At 45.5% G+C, this 18,193-nt stretch overlaps 2 protein-coding genes and 1 pseudogene across 2 annotated transcripts; 1 reads left to right on the forward strand and 2 right to left on the reverse strand.

Annotated features, from left to right (window-relative positions):
• The first annotated feature begins 3,865 nt into the window (after positions 1-3,865).
• Positions 3,866-5,773, forward strand: LOC136550794 (uncharacterized protein At2g23090-like). Its single transcript, XM_066542382.1, has 3 exons — positions 3,866-4,026; positions 4,140-4,176; positions 5,362-5,773. The coding sequence occupies exons 1-3, from the start codon at positions 3,950-3,952 to the stop codon at positions 5,479-5,481; spliced, it is 234 nt and encodes a 77-aa protein (XP_066398479.1). The 5' UTR covers positions 3,866-3,949; the 3' UTR covers positions 5,482-5,773.
• An 859-nt stretch (positions 5,774-6,632) lies between these two features.
• On the reverse strand, positions 6,633-10,735 carry LOC136549333 (casein kinase II subunit alpha-like). Its single transcript, XM_066540571.1, has 10 exons — positions 10,299-10,735; positions 9,670-9,799; positions 9,318-9,512; positions 8,811-8,968; positions 8,286-8,376; positions 8,104-8,169; positions 7,689-7,771; positions 7,526-7,589; positions 7,378-7,446; positions 6,633-7,036 (listed from the first exon to the last, which is right to left on the reverse strand). The coding sequence occupies exons 1-10, from the start codon at positions 10,382-10,384 to the stop codon at positions 6,980-6,982; spliced, it is 999 nt and encodes a 332-aa protein (XP_066396668.1). The 5' UTR covers positions 10,385-10,735; the 3' UTR covers positions 6,633-6,979.
• Positions 10,736-15,879: 5,144 nt separating this feature from the next.
• On the reverse strand, positions 15,880-18,193 carry LOC136550726 (uncharacterized; annotated as a pseudogene).

Consider the following 18,193-nt stretch of genomic DNA (forward strand, 5'->3'; position numbering starts at 1 on the left):
AGGTGGCTCCTCGGCATATCGCTTAGGTGAAAAGAGAGATGCCATCCCCCCAACTTTTAGGACAAGGGGATATGCTAAGACGGATACTCGAGGTGGCCCCTTGGCATATCGCTTAGGCGGAAAGAGAAACGCCATCCCCCAACCTTTAGGGCGAGGGGATATGCTAAGACGGATACTCGAGGTGGCTCCTCTGCTAGCCACTTGGCATATCGCTTAGGCGAAAAGAAAAACGTCGTCCCCCAACCTTTGGGGCGAGGGGATATGTTAAGATGGATACTCAAGGTGGCTCCTCTGCTAGCCCCTTGGCATATCGCTTATGCAAAAAGAGAAATGCCATCACCCCAACCTTTAGGGCGAGGGGATACGCTAAGACGGATATTCGAGGTGGCCCCTCGGCATATCGCTTAGGCAAAAAGAGAAACGCCATCCCCCCAACCAATAGGGTGAGGGGATACCTGGTCCGTTCACCATCTTGATATATTTTCATTTTTCTTTTTGATATTGGTTGTTTTACATTTGACTTCTGGCTAGGTGTATTGGCAGATATGTACAATCAGTATCTTTCCTTCTACTTCTTGGCTCGCAACATCTAGTTTGTTTTGTTAATTCACCAGAGTGAATCAGCACTATTGCTGGGCGAATTAGCTAAATTGACGTGCGGTGTTGTGATGTCATGCTTCCCAGCGCAGAGCTACGGCAAGAATCCTGTCTCATGCAGGTACATCGCCTTGCTTTGTGGTTTCATCATATGGGGGGATGTTACGTTTTTTCTTGCAACATCCCTCCATGCTTGATTGTCGTTGTGCTATAGCCACATCCTCTTGCCTCATCTTTTAGTTCCATGGCTGCCGAATATAAGGTGCATGCTCTTCTTGGACAATATGCACCCTAAACTTTATGTGGTTTCTCGCAACATCTAATTTTCGCTACCAGTGGCCTTGTGCTTGTATAGCCTTCTATCCCACACTCGAGACTTCGCTATTTCGGCAGATGCCAAAAACCCTGACGCCCTCTCAAGCCCACTCATCGCCTTTATAGGTGAGAACTCCTCTCTCGCTATCGCTCCTGACTTAGGCAGTGTGGGTGTCTAACCTAATGCTTTTGCTCTGGAATAAAACTTGATATGCTACCTGGGGGTGCCCGGGCCTTGTATTTATAGGGTTCTAGGGGTTTGATGTCATCAATTTTGGTTGTTGCATTTGGTAGCGGTATTTAACGCCAGTGTTTGGTGCCATTCTTAATCTTTGGTTGTCCTTTGTAACACGTGCACGTACGTGCGTCCACACGTACTAGGGAAGCTCCCTTGTCTTCTATTGACTATGTGAATAGGATTTTGCACGGTCTAGATAGTGGCCATTGTTTTCTACTCTTTTTATTGGGTGTGGAAAGCTTTTTATGGCTTTTGTGCCTTTTGAGTTCATCAACATTCCTTCTTATTGGCACGAATTGGTTTTAAGCCTATCTGGCTTCTTTCATTCGCCCACACTCCTTTTTGGTGGGGTGAATCATTTTTGAGCCTATCTGGCTTCTTTTGTTTGCCCGTACTCCTTTTTGGTCAGGGATACGTTTTTGAGCCTATCTGGCTTATTTTGTTCACCCGTACTCCTTTTTGGTGGAGCAAAACATTTTTGAGCCTATCTGGCTTCTTTTGTTTGCCCATACTCCTTTTTGGTCAGGGAAACGTTTTGGCTTAGAGGCCTTCCCTATTTCGCTCACTCTTTTTTGGTGATGCGAAGAAAATTACAACCCGTTTGAGGGTAAAAATGTTATGGGTAAAAACGGCGTAGATTGTCTGCATTCCACGTGTGGGTTGTTTTGACCCCGTCTTTGTTGAGCAACTTGTATACTCCTGGCTTGACCATTTTTGCCACCATGAACGGCCCATGCCACTAGGACTGTAGCTTGCCCTGCTTGTCTGGATGACGGATGAGCACCATGTTGCCTGGGTTGATGTTCTTTCGTAGAATTTTCTTGTCTCTCCAAGTCTTCGTTTCTTCATGATACTTGTCGAGGTTTGATGCAGCGTATAACCTAGCATTTTCTGCTACTTCTAGCTCCACGTATCGCTGTATTGGAGTGGTTGCTGCAATTTGGGTGTGGAAAGACCCTAGCTTGAGCTCCTCTGGCGTGATTGCCTCTTCGCCGTACAGCAGGCGAAAAGGGGTGAACCTGGTTGTCTGAGTGCGCGAGATGTTGTGACCCCAGACATAAGTAACCAATTCCTGGGCCCATTTTCCTTTCGAGAAGTCGAATAGTGCTTTTGATACTGCACTGAAAATAAAGCCATTTGCCCTTTCGACTGCTCCGTTGCTCTCTGGGTGGTTCACTAAGGCGAATTCTAGTTTGATCCCCAACTCGCTGCAAAATTTTCTAAACTTCGTGCAATCGAACTGCTTCCATTGTCAATTGTGATGTAGGACGGGACCCCAAAATGGCAGATGATCCTTTGCCACACGAAACTAATTAAGGTACCCGAAGTGATTTTCGCCAGTGCCTTAGCGTCAATCCACTTGGTGAAATACTCTAAAGCTACTGCTGCGAAATGCAAGTTGTTGGGCGCTATCGGCAATGGCCCCACAATGTCGACTCCCCACCTCTGCAAAGGCCATGTCGGGATGATTGACGTGGTTGGGTTAGCTAGGGCTCTCAGCTTCTTGGTGAACATCTAGCAACTGCGGACCAACTCTTTTGCGTCTTCTGCTACTCTCGACCAATAGAATCCTTGTCTCATCGCTCTGTGGCTATTTCATGGGGTCCCCTGTGAGCTCCGCACATTCCAGCGTGCATTTCGCTTAGCAAATTGATTCCTTGCTCTTTGCTTATGCACTTTAGTGTTGGTGCAACTATTCCACTCTTGTATAGCTCTCCCGCTATGATGGAGTATTGTTTCGTCATGGAATTCATTCTATCTGTCTCATGCTTGCTATGCGGCTCATAGGTTCCATTGAGGTAAGCGAATATGGGCGATCTCCAATCCTTACTTGCGATGATATGCACGGTGCTGGGTCATTCCTCTTCTTGTATTGCTTTGAGTGACAGTTCTTGATAAAAAAAACATCTATTGGCAATGGTGCTCTCTGCGCAGCTACTTTTGCCAGCTCATCGGCTTCCGCATTCTCGCTTCTTGGAATGTGGCGAAAAGTCAAACCAGCGAAATGCTTCTCCGTTCTTGTTACCGCTGGCAAGTACTTGATCAACTCGGGTTCCTTTTCAGTGAACTCTTTTTCGACATGTCCCACTATTACTTGGGAATCCGATCTAACTATGCACCTCCTCACTCCTAGAGCTCTGAGCTTTCGCAACCCCAGTAGCTGCTCGCATTCGGCTATATTGTTGGTCGCAAGGAATTCGAGCCTTGCTGCATAGCGCAGTTTTGGGCCTTTTGGAGCCTTGCTGTCAACGGCGGTGCGGCCGGCCGGGCCCCCTGGCGTGGCCGATGGTGGATGGGCCCGGCAGAGACAGATCCGTGGGCCGTATTTATTTTGACTTGGGTCAAGGGGGCGGTCAAGCTTGGCCGGCTGCATTTGCGTCGTGCGGAAAGCGGAAAGCGGAAGCCGGAAGGAATCCATTCCCAACCACGACCTGCCCTCGCCTGCTTCTCTCCTTTTCTTTTCTTTTTCTTTTTTTCCTCTTCTTTCCTGCCCATCGTCTCAAAAGCAGTATACGTACAATTCTAGATACCCAGATATGTTTAAGTTTTAATTAACTAAGTCTATATAAAACAAAACAATACTGTTAGCATTAAGCAAGAACCAAACTGTAAATTTATTTATACGTATATATGTAATACTATACTTAACTGGTATAGTATTTTTTACTCGTAACTAAATCTTTTTATTATATACTTAGCAGCAGCCCAGTCCCTTCCTTCCTTCCTTCCCCCACCCACGCGCACCGGCACCCCTCTCTTGGTCTCGCAGGAGGAACAGGAGGAGCTTGAGCTTCAGCCATGGGCGGAGGCAACGGCCAGAAGTCCAAGATGGCGCGGGAGAGGAACGCCGAGAAGAACAAGGCCGCCAAAGGCACGTACCCCATCCATCTCCATCTCTTCCGTCCATCCCCGGATTCCCCTCCCTTGCTCGCCAATCCCCATCTGATCTGATTCCGTCGATTTCCTCTCTGTGTTTGCTCGCAGGCAGCCAGCTGGAGACCAACAAGAAGGCCATGAACATCCAGGTGCGTACCATCCCCCACCCCTCTTGCTTCTCTTCACCGCCGCTCGCCACCCCCGATCTGTCTCTCTACCCTACCCTACCCTACCCTACCCAGTACCCAATCCTCTTGTTTGCCATCTGTTCCTGTCGAAATTTGAGGGTAAGGCAAGGCGGGGTTTCCCGGATTCACTTCGGTCGGTTTCAGGCTACTCCATCTGGATTCGCGGCCAGTGGCCACCCACGACGCGATCCTCATCCATCCCCTCTCTTGCTGCTCCTCCTGCTTACCCAACCCGACCATGCCCTGTCTCCCTTTTACTTATGATTGCTACGTGTCTATGCACCTGCAAGCCGTAGATAGCAGTGGAATGGCAGAGTATTACTCCAGTACTTATGATTTTGTTATTGTTTCGCCCCTAGGGTAGGATTAGGAATTAGGAACCTTGCTTTGCGTTGCTTGCTTCAACTCCCAGCTTGGGAGCTGCCAAGGTGCCCCTCTCACCCTCTGTAACGTCTGTTGCTGAATTTCATTCCTCTCTAGTTACAAAAGGGGGCAGGGGATTCAATTCGACACATCCATTTCAATATATTGGGGGGCGGCAGGGGAACGAATTCATCCCTGCACACCCACACTTTTACTTACCTGCCGCTTGCTTGCAATTCATACTAGATCTCCTACAGTTCCAAATTGGCTGCTGCAGTGCGCCTTGCAGCGCAGTCCTTCAACCTAAACTGCAATCACACCTCTCTTTGCTATAAAAAGAAAAATTAGTGTCGACGAGTCTAGTCAATGGGCAATAATGCCTCACTCTTGTTCAGGAACATCAGCAAACACCCCGAGCCGGCTGTTCTAGCCCAATTTCGATTAGCCCCCATAGCGAGCGCAACGGGAAGGGGAAAACCGTAACATTTTTCAAAATCGATCTGGACTCTGGAGAGACAATATAATCACTACTGAAACCTGTGGTGCTTCCCTGTCCTTGGTGTTACCCCTTTCTTGATAACATTGAGGTGCTATCTGCTGTGTGAATCACTAGTTACTACGCAGTAGCTTCCATTTCTCTCGTTGACCAAATGTGTGTACTCTGAATTTTTTACATTCCTCTACACCCTAACAATGTTTATGTTCTGGTATTTCACTTCTCAGTTGGTCATCTGAACAATGCTTACATCCAAATGCACTAACCATGCTTCCATCTGAACGCAGTGCAAGGTCTGCATGCAGACTTTCATCTGCACCACCTCTGAGGCCAAGTGCAAGGAGCATGCCGAGGCGAGGCATCCCAAGAACGACCTCTACCAGTGCTTCCCCCACCTCAAGAATTAGTAAGCAGCAGAGCAGCAGCATATGCTTCCTCAGACAAAGGGGCATATGCTCAGCTCAACAAAGAGAGAAAATTGTCCGTCATCCACCCAAGTACTGTCGTCTTCATCAGTGACTGGTTGCCATATACTATGTGTCGTCTCAATGGGTCTCAGCTGCTGTTGCTGTTACTGCAGCTGCTTTCGGTTGTGTTGCCCCATCTAAATATGTAATGTAATCCTTCGCTGTCAGCCTGTTGTGCTAAAAACATTAATTCTGTATGGGCTAAGAACATTAATTCTGTGTGGATTTGTGATGCCTGCCTGTGCTTGCTCAGTATTTTCTTTTCCCTGTGTTCTTTGGTGTGAATCTGGGACCTTACAGGGAGCCATTTATCTCTGTTTTTTTTTCTTTTCCATGTGTTCTTAAGTGTGAATTTGGGACCTTACATGGAGTCATTTATCTCTGTTTTTTTCTTCCTCGAACAACGTAGAACTGCCATTTATCTCTGTTTTTTTTTTCCTTTACCCTGTGTTCTTAGGTGTGAATTTAGGAGCTTAAAGGGCGCCATTTATCTCTGTTTTTTTTTTTTTTTTTTGAACTTAGAACTACATGTCATTTCATTAACAAAGAAGGGAGTGTGCAAAATGTATGGAAATAAATGGGAGAAACGTCAAGGGGCCTCCACCTAATTTATGCATTTATCTCCGGTCTGATGTACAACAATCATGGATTCTTGGGCTCTCCATTTTAGCATGCACAAATCCAGATTGTATATGTAAGGTTGCAGTATGTCACAGGCATTCAGACAAGTCACAAGACCTTCCTAGGGTTTGATGTACAACAATCATGTAATCTTGGGCTCTCCATTTTAGCATGCATAAATCCAGACTGTATTTGTAAGGTTGCAGTATGTCACAGGCATTCAGACAAGTCACAAGACCTTCCTAGGGTTTGATGTACAACAATCATGGATTCTTGGGCTCTCCATTTTAGCATGCATAAATCCAGACTGTATTTGTAAGGTTGCAGTATGTCACAGGCATTCAGACAAGTCACAACTCACAAGTTCATTGAAGCCAAACTCTGCGAGGCATCTTCATTTTCTCGTCTCAACCTTCCTAGTGTTAGAAGGAAACTTCAAACACAATGTTTCCAAAGATAATACGTGAAAATAGTCCTCAAGAATTCGATGGATTCCAAACAAGGATGGGATATTCTTTACAAGCTCAACAATACAACAGTACAATCAGCCAACAGACAACCTTTTATGACAAACATCTTACATGAATAATCATTGTTCACAATCACATCCCAAAGCTCACAACCTGAATAATTCAGTCTATTCTCGACGCGGTATAAGGGTACAACAGGCTCTATAGCTATTTTTTGTTTTTGCCAAGTAAACCCCCAACCACTATTCATCTCATACATCTGACAGAAGCAAGTCACTAATAAGAGCATGGCTCCATCAAGAGCAGCTGATCTGATCAACGGTAGCACCAGTCTTTGCACTTGCCTGTCATGCTCGCGTCCTGCTGTTCTCTGCAGCTCTCACTTGTTGGAAGTACGGGTGTGCCTGCAAGAATATAAAAGCATCCATTATAAGAAGAGAATAAGACAAGGCATCGCAATCTACACCTCCAAGTACGTATGGGCTAAAACCTTTCAACATGAATAAAACTCTAGTTCTAAAACGTGCTTAAGCAAAATAGCATGCATTGATGCACATCAATCACCAAAACAGCATGCACATCAATCAGGATATGGTGAAGACCAGAGTTCTTTTGTTCAGAGATGGAGATATGCACTAGTAAAATGTATACTTTACACCAACACCAAATATTTAGCAATAATGAGCAGCCAGTTTAATTTGTGTGTCAAATTACATGTCACCAAAATTAGCACAGGGAAACTTACCATAGCTTCACGTGCAGTAAGCCTGTCCTGATGATCATAACGCAAAAGCTTGTCGAGGAAATCTATGGCCTACAGATATAAACAAAGGAATCCTGTTAGAGTTAAGCACTATCAAATGAGTTAGGTCTGCAAGGGCATTAGCAAACACCTCAGGAGACACTAGGTGTTGGTTATCTGCATTAATAAACTTTGACCAGGGTTTCCTGCTATGCCTGCATCCCAAAAAGGCAAAAAAGAAGAGTGTAAATGCAATCCACATAAATGATTACATATTTTCCATCAAAAGTCTGGTGAGCAGCGGCATACTCTACCTTCCAACAAGGGCTTCCAGCTGAGGGTCAAGCTCAATTCTGTACTTGTTCAAATAAGCATTCAGCCCATCTGTTCCAAGTACCTGATAATAAATGGATGTAACAATAATTAGCAGAGGCATTTAACAAACCTAAATGGTCTCATGCCAAGCACAGTATAACAGCATATGTAGCCAACAACATAGCATCGAGCACAGCAGATATAGCTAACAACATAGCATCAAGTACAGCAGATATAACCAACAACATAGCATCAAGTACATATGCAAGTTCTTACTAAAGATAAAACAACGAAATTGAGCAGATTGCAGTTGCAGTAGATAAAAATGAAATCTCTGCTACATGACATAGGAAATGTAAGCAACATAGCTAGTTGATTAGTTCATTGCAAAGAACAAATAGACTGAATATCAACCTTGGCTATCTTAACAAGTTGATCATGGTTGTCATGGCCGTAGAAAAATGGTTCCTTACGAAAAATCTGCAATCAGCATCATATGATCAACAAATTAATATTGGTTATGTCTATAAGGAAATCATCAGAAATACTAAAGGAGGATATGGCAGCAATAGGTAGAATAGTCATGTGGGTAATACCATTCCAGCAAACATGCAGCCCAGACTCCACATGTCCAAAGAGTAATCATAATCTTGCAAGTCAACAAGAAGCTCAGGCCCCTTGAAGTACCTGTATTCCAGTTGAAAAAATGTTGAAAAAGAAAATAGTGAGTGGCTGAGGGCTGCCACAAAGAAAACATGGAATGCTCTAGAGGCATGTCAAGTAAGCCATATGATTCACTGTAGAAAAAGCATTCATTCATTCAAGCAACTTAATATGTGACAACAGAAGGCTATAGTGCAGTTAAAATATAAATACCATTTATCAGAATGCTCTTAATTTATATGGTTGCTGAATAAACAAGCTACAGGAACAAACCACAAGTCACAAATGTGGTTCAAATCAACTGAAATTTGGATTCAAAATAAGGGCAGAAGCAGAAACAAAATAAATAGTGACAAAGTATATTATAATTTCACTAATTACCACTTCAGAATTCCACACTTCAAAGGTCATTAACCGTGAACCAACAATGAAAGTTTATAGTATATATCTGCAGCTACCTGGAGGCAACACGGACATTATATTCCTTGCCAGGATGATAGAATTCAGCAAGGCCCCAGTCTATCAGCCGGAGTTTCCGAAGCTCGTGATCTATCATAACATTGTGGGGCTTCACATCTCGGTGCATAATACCTTGTGAATGGCAGTAATCTAATGCCTGTATCCAGAAAACAGAAACAGTTAGGCAATCATAGTCAAATTCACTACAGGTTCCTTGAAAATTAGTTGATGACTAGATCAGCAGTAACTTGGTGTGGTCATTAGTTACATATGAGCAGGAGTTATCATTTCCTTGCAAACATATAACATGCCTTCAAAATGCACAGACAGAAACCTATCTGGACACCAGAACTTAAAAATTGATAGATATCAATGCTTTGAAATTGCCAAGATTTCAACAGCAACAACCAAGTCTTTTTAGTCTAAAGCAAGTTGGGTTACCAAGACTTCTTTAAAAAAGAAAATATTCTAGATGCTAACACAGAAATAACAAGATGAGAATTTACCTTGAGTAACTCATATATGTAATATCGAATGTCATAATCTGTTAGTGTTGGGTACAACACTTTGAAATCTGTGTTATTGACATACTCAAAGATCAAACTGGGTGTTTTTGAATGCTGATCTCTAACAATATCAAGGAGCTTCACAATGTTAGGGCCTCCACAAAGACTCTGAAGAATTTTAATTTCTCTTTTGATCTGCACCAGCGCGAGAGGCGTAGGTTAAAATTGAGATGAAAATTGTCACTGAAATTATGAAATTTAAACAGGTGCGGAATGAAAACAGTAGCCTGTCATCGCTTAAGTTCAGGGGATAACAAGTTACAAATTGCAGGCAATAGGATTCATGGTCTACCTTCTTTTTCTTCACAGGCTTGAGGATTTTAATGATGCATTTCTCATTATTGTTAACATTAATACCCTCAAAGACTTCACTGTATTTTCCTCTCCCAACTTTCCTAACAACTTCATAGTCATCCTGCTCACTGATCAAAGAGATATGGTACTTGTCAGAAATCCAAAATTTATTGGGTTGGGAAAATATAACTGCACAATAGTAAGAGAGAGATTTAAAGTTGTCAGTCACAGCATGGCTGTCCAAAGGACTACGAGTAATAACAAAATGATTTAAAGAAGAAAACTGCAGGGCGAAAATAGAGCTATCATTATGAGGCATAAATGCCAAAGCGCTAAAAAACTATGTGACAAAACAAAATCGTTTAGTTTCTTTGGGCACAGGGTTTATCTTCCAAACAAACGACACTACCCAATCCAAGCTAAGCACGGGGACAATCAATCTGGAGTCCCACCTGAACAATATACCGATTACCGAGCCCAGCCTTACGAAGAGACCAAACGATTCGCCATACGGACACGCTCGTACCACGGCGAAACCGATGCTTGAGCTAGGGTTACGCGCGCGAGGTGCGGAGGACACGAGAGGAGAGCTCGCGAGCTAGCGAGGGAGGGGAGGAGAGGACATACCCCCATTGAACGGTGAGCGCCTCGTAGTCCCAGTACTCCTTGGGGCGCAGCACGTTGACGTCGGCGTAGACCCTAGCCTTCGACATGTCACCGGCCGATCCGGATCCGGCGGCTACCGAACCGACGACCGATCGGTCGGTCGGGGGGCGACGGAACCGGGAGGGAGCGTGCGAGGAGTGGTACGGCGGGCTGTGTGCCGGTGCTGAGGCTGCCACCACCGCCGGCGGCGAGACGGGGCTAGGGTTTCGACGATGGGGGAGGGGGAACCGGGGAAGGGGAGGGAGGGGGAGAGGAATCTCCTTTTCTCTTCCGAGGGGAAAAAAAAGTTTTGGTAATATAGCTCGGGGGGCGGACACGTGACATGCTGTGGTCAGAGTGGATGACGTGTGGGCCCTATTTCTGTGCCGGGCGGCGGGGGTGGGCCCATGCAGCTTTTGTCCGCCGGCGGGGATGGGGTCCTCACCGCACCGGAGCCAGAGGAGATCAGATATCTGATATCTCTTCTCGCTGGCTGACAACCTGTCCAGCTCTTTTTTTTTTTTTTAACTGTCGAGCTCATTTCTTGCCGACCAACGAGATGGCGATCTCTTGCGAAGAAGAAATGTTCAGGCTTTAGCTTGGGTTGGTGGATCACGGTCAAGTGTCGAATTGTTTTTTTGAAATAATAATATTTTAATAGATAATTATAGATCTAGATTTTGGTGGTGTTCGCGGGTCTGAAGCCGTTCAGCCAGCTGGCTGGTTTCAGGCACGCGGTACTGTTCATCAAACCAGCCGAACAGTGTTTTTCTCTCACAATAAACCAGCCGGAACAGTGTTTTTCAGCCAAGTTTCAGACCAGCGAACGGGGCCTTTGTTTTTAAAAAATTGTAAAACTAGCATCCTGCTAGCGCCCCGCATCTGCACGAGTGCCACCACCGTCCGCATATACACGAGCATGGAGGGCCGCCGCTAGCCGCGTATGCTCGAGCTCCACCGGTCGCGCTGTGCCGCCCGCCCGTGGTGAGGAAGACCGTTGCCGCCTCCACCATGGGGACCGGACACGTGGTCGGCAGCTAAGAAGACCTCCGCCTCCACCTACCCAGCTCGTTGCGGTCGGATATGGAGCTCACCCGCATGCAGCTCACGGCAGCCCGGGTGGAGCCCACCCACACACATCTCACGCCCGCCTAACCAGTTCGCCGTGGTCGAGGCGAAATTCGCCCACGTGCAGCCCGCGACAACCGGGATAGAACTCCACACGCCGACGAGGATCCATTCTCCCAAGTAGCAAGGAGATATTGTGCTGAAACTGCATGTTGAAAGCGTCTATTTCAAGTGTTTCAAATGTTTCAGAGGTATGTTGCAAGTGTGTTTATATCGATGTTGAAAAAGTAGATCGGGATGTTGCATATGTTGCAATGGTGTTTTTAGGTATATGTCACAAATGTTTCATCTGTTTCATACGTATGTTGCAAGTGTTTCATCTGGATGTTGCAAAATAGATCTAGATGTTGCATATACATGTATGTTACAAGCGTGTGTTTCAGGTGTTTTCATGCGTATGTTGTAAGTGTTTTATCTGGATGCTGCATATGTTTTGTAATGGCTGCAAACGTGTTTTTCTGGCGTTTCATACATATGTTGCAAGTGTTTAAATTGATTTGGACGTATGTTGCAAGTGTTTTATCTAAATGTTGTAAAAGTAGATCTTGGTGTTGCACAAGTTGCGCTAGGACCAATCTGCATCAGCCACCTTCTAAGCTGTTGGGCCCGCCTGCATGCGCATGGGTGTGGAAGGGGTGCCACGGTATGGGTGCGGGACACGAAGCACGCGCGGCCCACGATGTGAGCGCGGGACACGAAGCAGCACGGGCCACGGTGCTGGACACGGTGCTGGCGTCGGACACGGAGCGGCGCAGGCCCCCACGTGAAGAAGACGCGGGCGTTCGGACACTAGCCCTGTACGGACATCCGGGCGCTAGAGGTTCCGTTGGCAAATCGCGGCGAATTGAGACTAATGGGGCAACCAATCTCAAAAAGTTGAAAATATCCCTTCCTAACAACAACATATCAGGAGGCAAGGGGCATAAAATTATTTGTATGAAAATAGTACTATCCATTGATTGTACGATCCAAACATCACAATACTTTTTTTTCCTAGAACGCGCATTAGCCCGTATTTGATTAAGGAGAAGTTTAGAACATTACAAGCCTGGAAGCAAACGGTGAGGTACCGTGGACTCCTGGACTGCAAACGAAGAAACAGAAAAAGCGCACGGGGTTGTATATTACACATGCTAATGGCGAAACATCACAATACTAGTTTTTAACCTCTAATTATTAGCCAGCTAACATCTTAATCCAAATTAACAACTTGTCTTACTCCATCCGAAAAGGGCCTAAAGAAGTAAAGAGAACCTCTCTTTGCTTGGAAGTGTAGGTACTCGGACTAGCTGCGAGCACAAGGCCTACCCAGAGAGGCCAGAGCGAAGCCAGACAACGTGACGAAGTCCTCTAAGGGCGTGATCAGTTCCCAAAATTTTTCACACCAAAGTATCATATTGAATCTTACGGCATATGCATGGAGTACTAAATGTACACGAAAAAAAACTAATTACACAGTTGGGTGAGAAATTACGAGACGAAACTTTTGAACCTAATTAGTCCATAATTAGACACTAATTGTCAAATACAAACGAACGTGCTACAGTAGTCAAAACCAAAAATTTTCAATCTAAACGCGGCCTAAGCGAGCCGCCCCTGTCTCCACGTTCTGCGCCGTTGTCCTCATGCGGCCATCGCTGACGCCGCGTGGATCCTCCATCACATCGGCCCTATCTCCATCACCCGCCTGCACAGGAACTGCGAGCAGCTAGTATTCGGCTCTGCCCGCCACGATCACCAGCTAGGAGCTCCACCTAGACAACCAGCTCCTCTTGCGGTGGAAATCCAAGGTCACGCTGCCGTGTTGGAACCGAACGCCACAGATCAAGCGTCGGCGGCGGCGCGACACCGGCAGGTGGTGACCGCGGCGACCTAAACCCTAGGACGAACACACGCGAACTGGAGAAGAGAACACGATGAGTACACACGGTTTTTCACTGCCCAACTGGCGCAGCTTTTTCTAGGATTAACGCTTGGTTTACATAAGCTTGAAGCCTTCCACCCCGTCGCCATGACACCTCCACAATCGCCCTTCAGTCTATTCATTTCGGCTGAAACAATCGTAGATTATAAGTCAGAAGTACTGCCGGTAGGTTTTGTGTAAGAGAAAAATACTGTTGCAGCTTATAATCTACGATCGTATAAGCCGAAACAAACAGGTACTTATTTTTCGAATTGCCATGGGACATGCACTGGACGACGTCGCGACGGGGCCACACACCAGAATGCGGTCACGGCGTGGATCACGCACATCTCTAATCCACCTGCAATTCTACGCGACACAAACCAAACGACTAAACAACGTGTCGGCATTTCGGACCGGGGGGGTCCTTAACCAACGAGTGAATTTGTGCTGCGTGCCCCTAATCCCCGATGGTGATGCAAAGAGACACATGGTTTATACTGGTTCAGGCAATCGACGCCCTACGTCCAGTCTGAGAGATCGATCTTGTATTCCTTGCACCGGAGTGCTCGTAGTAGGGGGTTACAAGCTAGGTGAGAGAGGGAGCTAGCCCCAGGTCTCGGCGGGGGTGGTGCGAGCTGCTTGAGGCGTTGTTCTCAAGCAGCGTAGAAGTGTGTGGTTCTATTGGTGAGTTCCTCTTTCTGCTCGTTGTTCTTCCGTCCCTAGAAATGGCCCTGGTCCCTCCCTTTTATACTCTAAGGGAGAACTAGGAACGTACATATGTTGCTACATAGCGTTCTATGAATGGGGATGGCGTGTCCGAGCCCTGCAGCCGGCCACTGTTGTGGTATGGTCGATGGAGTGGCTCCGTCCTTGTCGTGCAGAAGTGACGCGCCGATCATACCTGATCTTGTGTGTCGTGGGGCTCCAGTACAGCTTGAGGCAGGACATGGCGGGTGATGTGCCGGTTATCGTGCGATGACGTCGTAGGGAGCCGAGGCTCCGCAGATGCCGAGGCCGAGCCATCGTGGGGGGCTCGGCGGACATGGATCCTCAGGCTACCGAGCCCCTGAAGCAAACTGCCGAGGCTTTGGAGAGAATTATTGGTCATGGGTACTGATTCTGAGGCCACAGTATCCCGGACGTGGCTCCCCACGCCGCGTTGTTCTCGGAGCAGGAGTTGGCAGCACAGTGAGGCATGGGCGTCAACCATGTGCATAGCGGTGGGCACAGTGGCGGGTAACCCTTGCCCAGTCCTGCCTCCCGTCCCGTTGGCCATTCCGCTGTACTGTGCCGAGCATGCGGCCGATGTCAGTGGCAGCAGTTAGCTGAGTTAATGCGACGTGACGTTTTGTCAGAGGGACAGGTGAAGGAAGAGGCAGCGGAGTGTTGCCGAGCCCGCCTCGCGTGAGGCGGAGGGTCGGCGACCCGGCCGAGGCCTGCGACGAGAGGGGGTCGGCCGAGGCCTTCGGTGGGGGATCGCCCGAGGCCAGCGGTGAGGGGGCCTCGAGCGATACGGAGAATTGGCCGAGGCCTTTGGTGAGAGGTCGCCCGAGGCCAGCGATGAGGGAGCCTCGGGCAAGTCGGAGAGTCGGCCGAGGCCAGCGGTTGTTAGCTGGTTTCGATCTTTACGAAGTCTAAGCAGTCGTTTTTTGGTTCTTGCTTAGGGTACCCATTCTCACGGTATCCGATACAACGTTTACAACAGGATTACACACGTGACAAACTTATTAATATCTTATTAATATCTAACATATCATGCGACTCTGTCCTCATGCGGCCACGTTCTATGCCACTGTCCTCATGCGGCTGACTGTCCTCATGCGATTCAACTGCCGACAAGAGGTGCCACATGTCCTATGTACTGTCCACGTCGATGTGATTTTTGCCAGACAGTCCTATCGGTCACTCAATTGCCGATAGGACTATATCCCACACACCTTTATGCTGCCACTCAATTGCCGATAGGACTATATCCCACACACCTTTATGCTGCCACGTTATTTTTTTCACCGCAGACTGCTTCTGGCTGGACTGGACAATAAAAAGAGGCGCGGGACTATATCCCACACACCTTTATACTGCCACATTATTTTTTTCACCGCAGACTGCTCCTGGCTGGACTAGACAATAAAAAGAGGCGCGACGCAGGATTTGGACCATGGGTATTCAAAATTCCAAATGGCAAGAAAAAAAATTGACAGCCTAAATTATAGTTTTATAACATAGAATTAAGTGGTAGCATCATTGATTAATAAAATTGATCACAACTTGAAATTGTTGGGCTACTAATGATCAACATATCAAAGTGGCAACATGTGAAATAAATAGATGATAAAATAGCAAAATGGTAACAAAGCTTTCAACTTACAAGTTATAGGACAACTTTCAGATCCTTAATGCTTTAAAAATGAGTGATGATGTCCTCATCCTTAGCTTGCATGAAGAATTCTCTTTCAATCAATGTGACCAAGCAACCATTTAAATATTTCTGCCCCATCTTGCTTCTTCTCTTGTTCTTTATCAAATTCATTATAGAAAAGACCATCTCAACACCAGCAGTTGCAACAGGGAGAACAAGCACCAATTTGAGAAGTTTATAAACAATTTCATACCGAGGAACCTTTCCTTCTTTAACTAGCATTATAAACAAAATTCATTATAGAAAAGACCATCTCAACACCAGCAGTTGCAACAGGGAGAACAAGCACCAATTTGAGAAGTTTATAAACAATTTCATACCGAGGAACCTTTCCTTCTTTAACTAGCATTATAAACAACTCTGCTAGACTTCTCAAATTTTTGAAGTTTTCATCATTTCTGACATCATTGATATAGTGGTGCAACTGAAAATGAAGCTGGTTCATTTCTTCAAAATCAAAGTCATGTGGATAGAACCCAGCAAGCTTAACCAAGTTCTCAACATTAAAAGCAGAAAAGGAATTAGCTGGACTGAATGATGCCATGCATCTAAGTAGCTCTGAGTTTACCTCATCAAACCTATTATTAAGCTCTTGAACTTGCCTATCAATGACACCCAAAAACATATCAACATGAAACCGGTGATAATTAATGACACCTCTGTAGAACTGTTTTGATCTTTGCATAGGAACATACTTCCCATTCATGTCAACAACTTTAACATTGTGCTTCTCACAAAAAGAAGTGACCTTGGTAAGGAATTCTTGTCATCCAGAATCTTGTCTCAAAACATCCAATTCTACCTTTGTGAACTCCAGAAGATCCATTTCATTTACGATATCTTGCTCCCTCTTTTGCAAAGCGTTGCACAAGTCATTTGTGTATCCAAATATTTCATTCATCAAGTGTAGCAGGAAAACAAACTCAAAGGACTTAAATATTGTGAGTATAGTTTGAGCACCATTAGCCTCAGCCCCTTTACTTTCATTCCCAATCCTAAAGACAACTTTCTTGATTGAAGGATACAAGAACATAACATGCATTACAGTTCTATAGTGATATCCCCATCGTGTATCACCTGGCCTTGCTAAGCCCATCTCTTGATTCAAACCTTGCCCGATTTCAATTTCACCCAATTTCAATGCTTCAATCATGTATTCAGCTTGAGCAATGCGAAGCATGCAGATCTTTTTACAAGGCATCCCTAGAACATTCAACAAATATGAAAGTTGCCCAAAGAACCAATCACAATCAGTATTCTTCTTAGCAACTGCTATAAAGTGTTAGCTGAAGTTGATGGGCGAAGCAATGAACATAATAAGCAGAAGAGGACTCATCCATAATTAGTTTCTTCAAACCATTAACATGACCCTTCATATTACTAGCTCCATTGTACCCTTGACCACGTACCTTGGATATGGGCAATTGATATTTGATAAGCAAGGACTGAATTGCTTCTTTAAGAGTCAATGATGTAGTATCTTCAACTTGGACAAGACCAAGAAACCGCTCAACTGGTTCTCCTTTTTTGTTGACAAAACACAAACAAGAGCCAATTGTTCCTATAGGTATGCATCACTTGACTCATCATGAACAATCTATATTTCTCTTCAGCTTCACTATGAGCACTATTGATAGCACTAGCATGCCTACGAATTCTCCTTTTCATATTCCAATTTCTAAACCCTTCATCAACAAAAGCATCTCCACCAGCAAACTTACAACTATCTTTGAATAAATAGCAAACAAAGCAATATGCAACATCTTTTTGCGCGCTATACTCAATCCACTTGAATTCAGCAAACCACTTATGTTGGAAAGCGGCGCATACCTCCACACATATGTTGCAGAAAATTCTTCATGTTTGGTTGACATCACCCCATTGCAATGTATGCTCTTCTAATTGAATCTTGGTCATTGATAGGATAGCTTGAGATAGGAGCCCTCAGTCCAGGATTATGCTCAAGGTCATAGTCATCATTGTCTTCATTACTGGATTTTGATTCATCAACTTCTATTATTGGGGGCTCTGCTGGCTGCCGTTGCGTAGCTCTCACTGGTTTAGGTGGTACTGTGCTTGTTTCACTATCAAAGGTTTGTCCACTACCACTCTACCCTTGAAATACCACCACCTGCACCTATCTTTCATGGCAAGACTCAGGAACACTCTAGTTTAGCTTGTTTCTTCTTTGCGGCAGCTCTTGCCAAGAAAGCTCTCAAATCAGTAGTGGCACTATTCTTCCTCTTCCTGTTTTAGACCTAAAATTAAAATCACACAAGTATCAATTGTCATAAATTCATAAGCATTGGCAAATTACAATCCCAATTACCAATTTTCTAATTTTACATACTATAAAAAATGCTCACGGCTCACCAATTTATAGAGTGCTCCGGGGCTCCGGCTTGCTGTCCAGTCCCTGCTCAT

The sequence above is a fragment of the Miscanthus floridulus genome, chromosome 4 (assembly GCF_019320115.1).
Source record: "Miscanthus floridulus cultivar M001 chromosome 4, ASM1932011v1, whole genome shotgun sequence".
Classification (NCBI taxonomy): domain Eukaryota; kingdom Viridiplantae; phylum Streptophyta; class Magnoliopsida; order Poales; family Poaceae; genus Miscanthus; species Miscanthus floridulus.

What these genes read in the sequence shown, in the direction of transcription:
- LOC136550794 (XM_066542382.1), top strand. Translation starts at nt 3,950, where the DNA reads ATGGGCGGAGGCAACGGCCAGAAGTCCAAGATGGCGCGGGAGAGGAAC. An exon ending in AACAAGGCCGCCAAAGGCAC is followed by an intron (nt 4,027 to 4,139) that starts GTACCCCATCCA and finishes GCTCGCAGGCAG; the next exon opens with CCAGCTGGAGACCAACAAGA. An exon ending in AGAAGGCCATGAACATCCAG is followed by an intron (nt 4,177 to 5,361) that starts GTGCGTACCATC and finishes ATCTGAACGCAG; the next exon opens with TGCAAGGTCTGCATGCAGAC.
- LOC136549333 (XM_066540571.1), bottom strand. Translation starts at nt 10,384, where the DNA reads ATGTCGAAGGCTAGGGTCTACGCCGACGTCAACGTGCTGCGCCCCAAG. An exon ending in ACATATATGAGTTACTCAAG is followed by an intron (nt 8,969 to 9,317) that starts GTAAATTCTCAT and finishes TTCTGGATACAG; the next exon opens with GCATTAGATTACTGCCATTC. An exon ending in TTACTGCACGTGAAGCTATG is followed by an intron (nt 7,037 to 7,377) that starts GTAAGTTTCCCT and finishes ATATTCTTGCAG; the next exon opens with GCACACCCGTACTTCCAACA.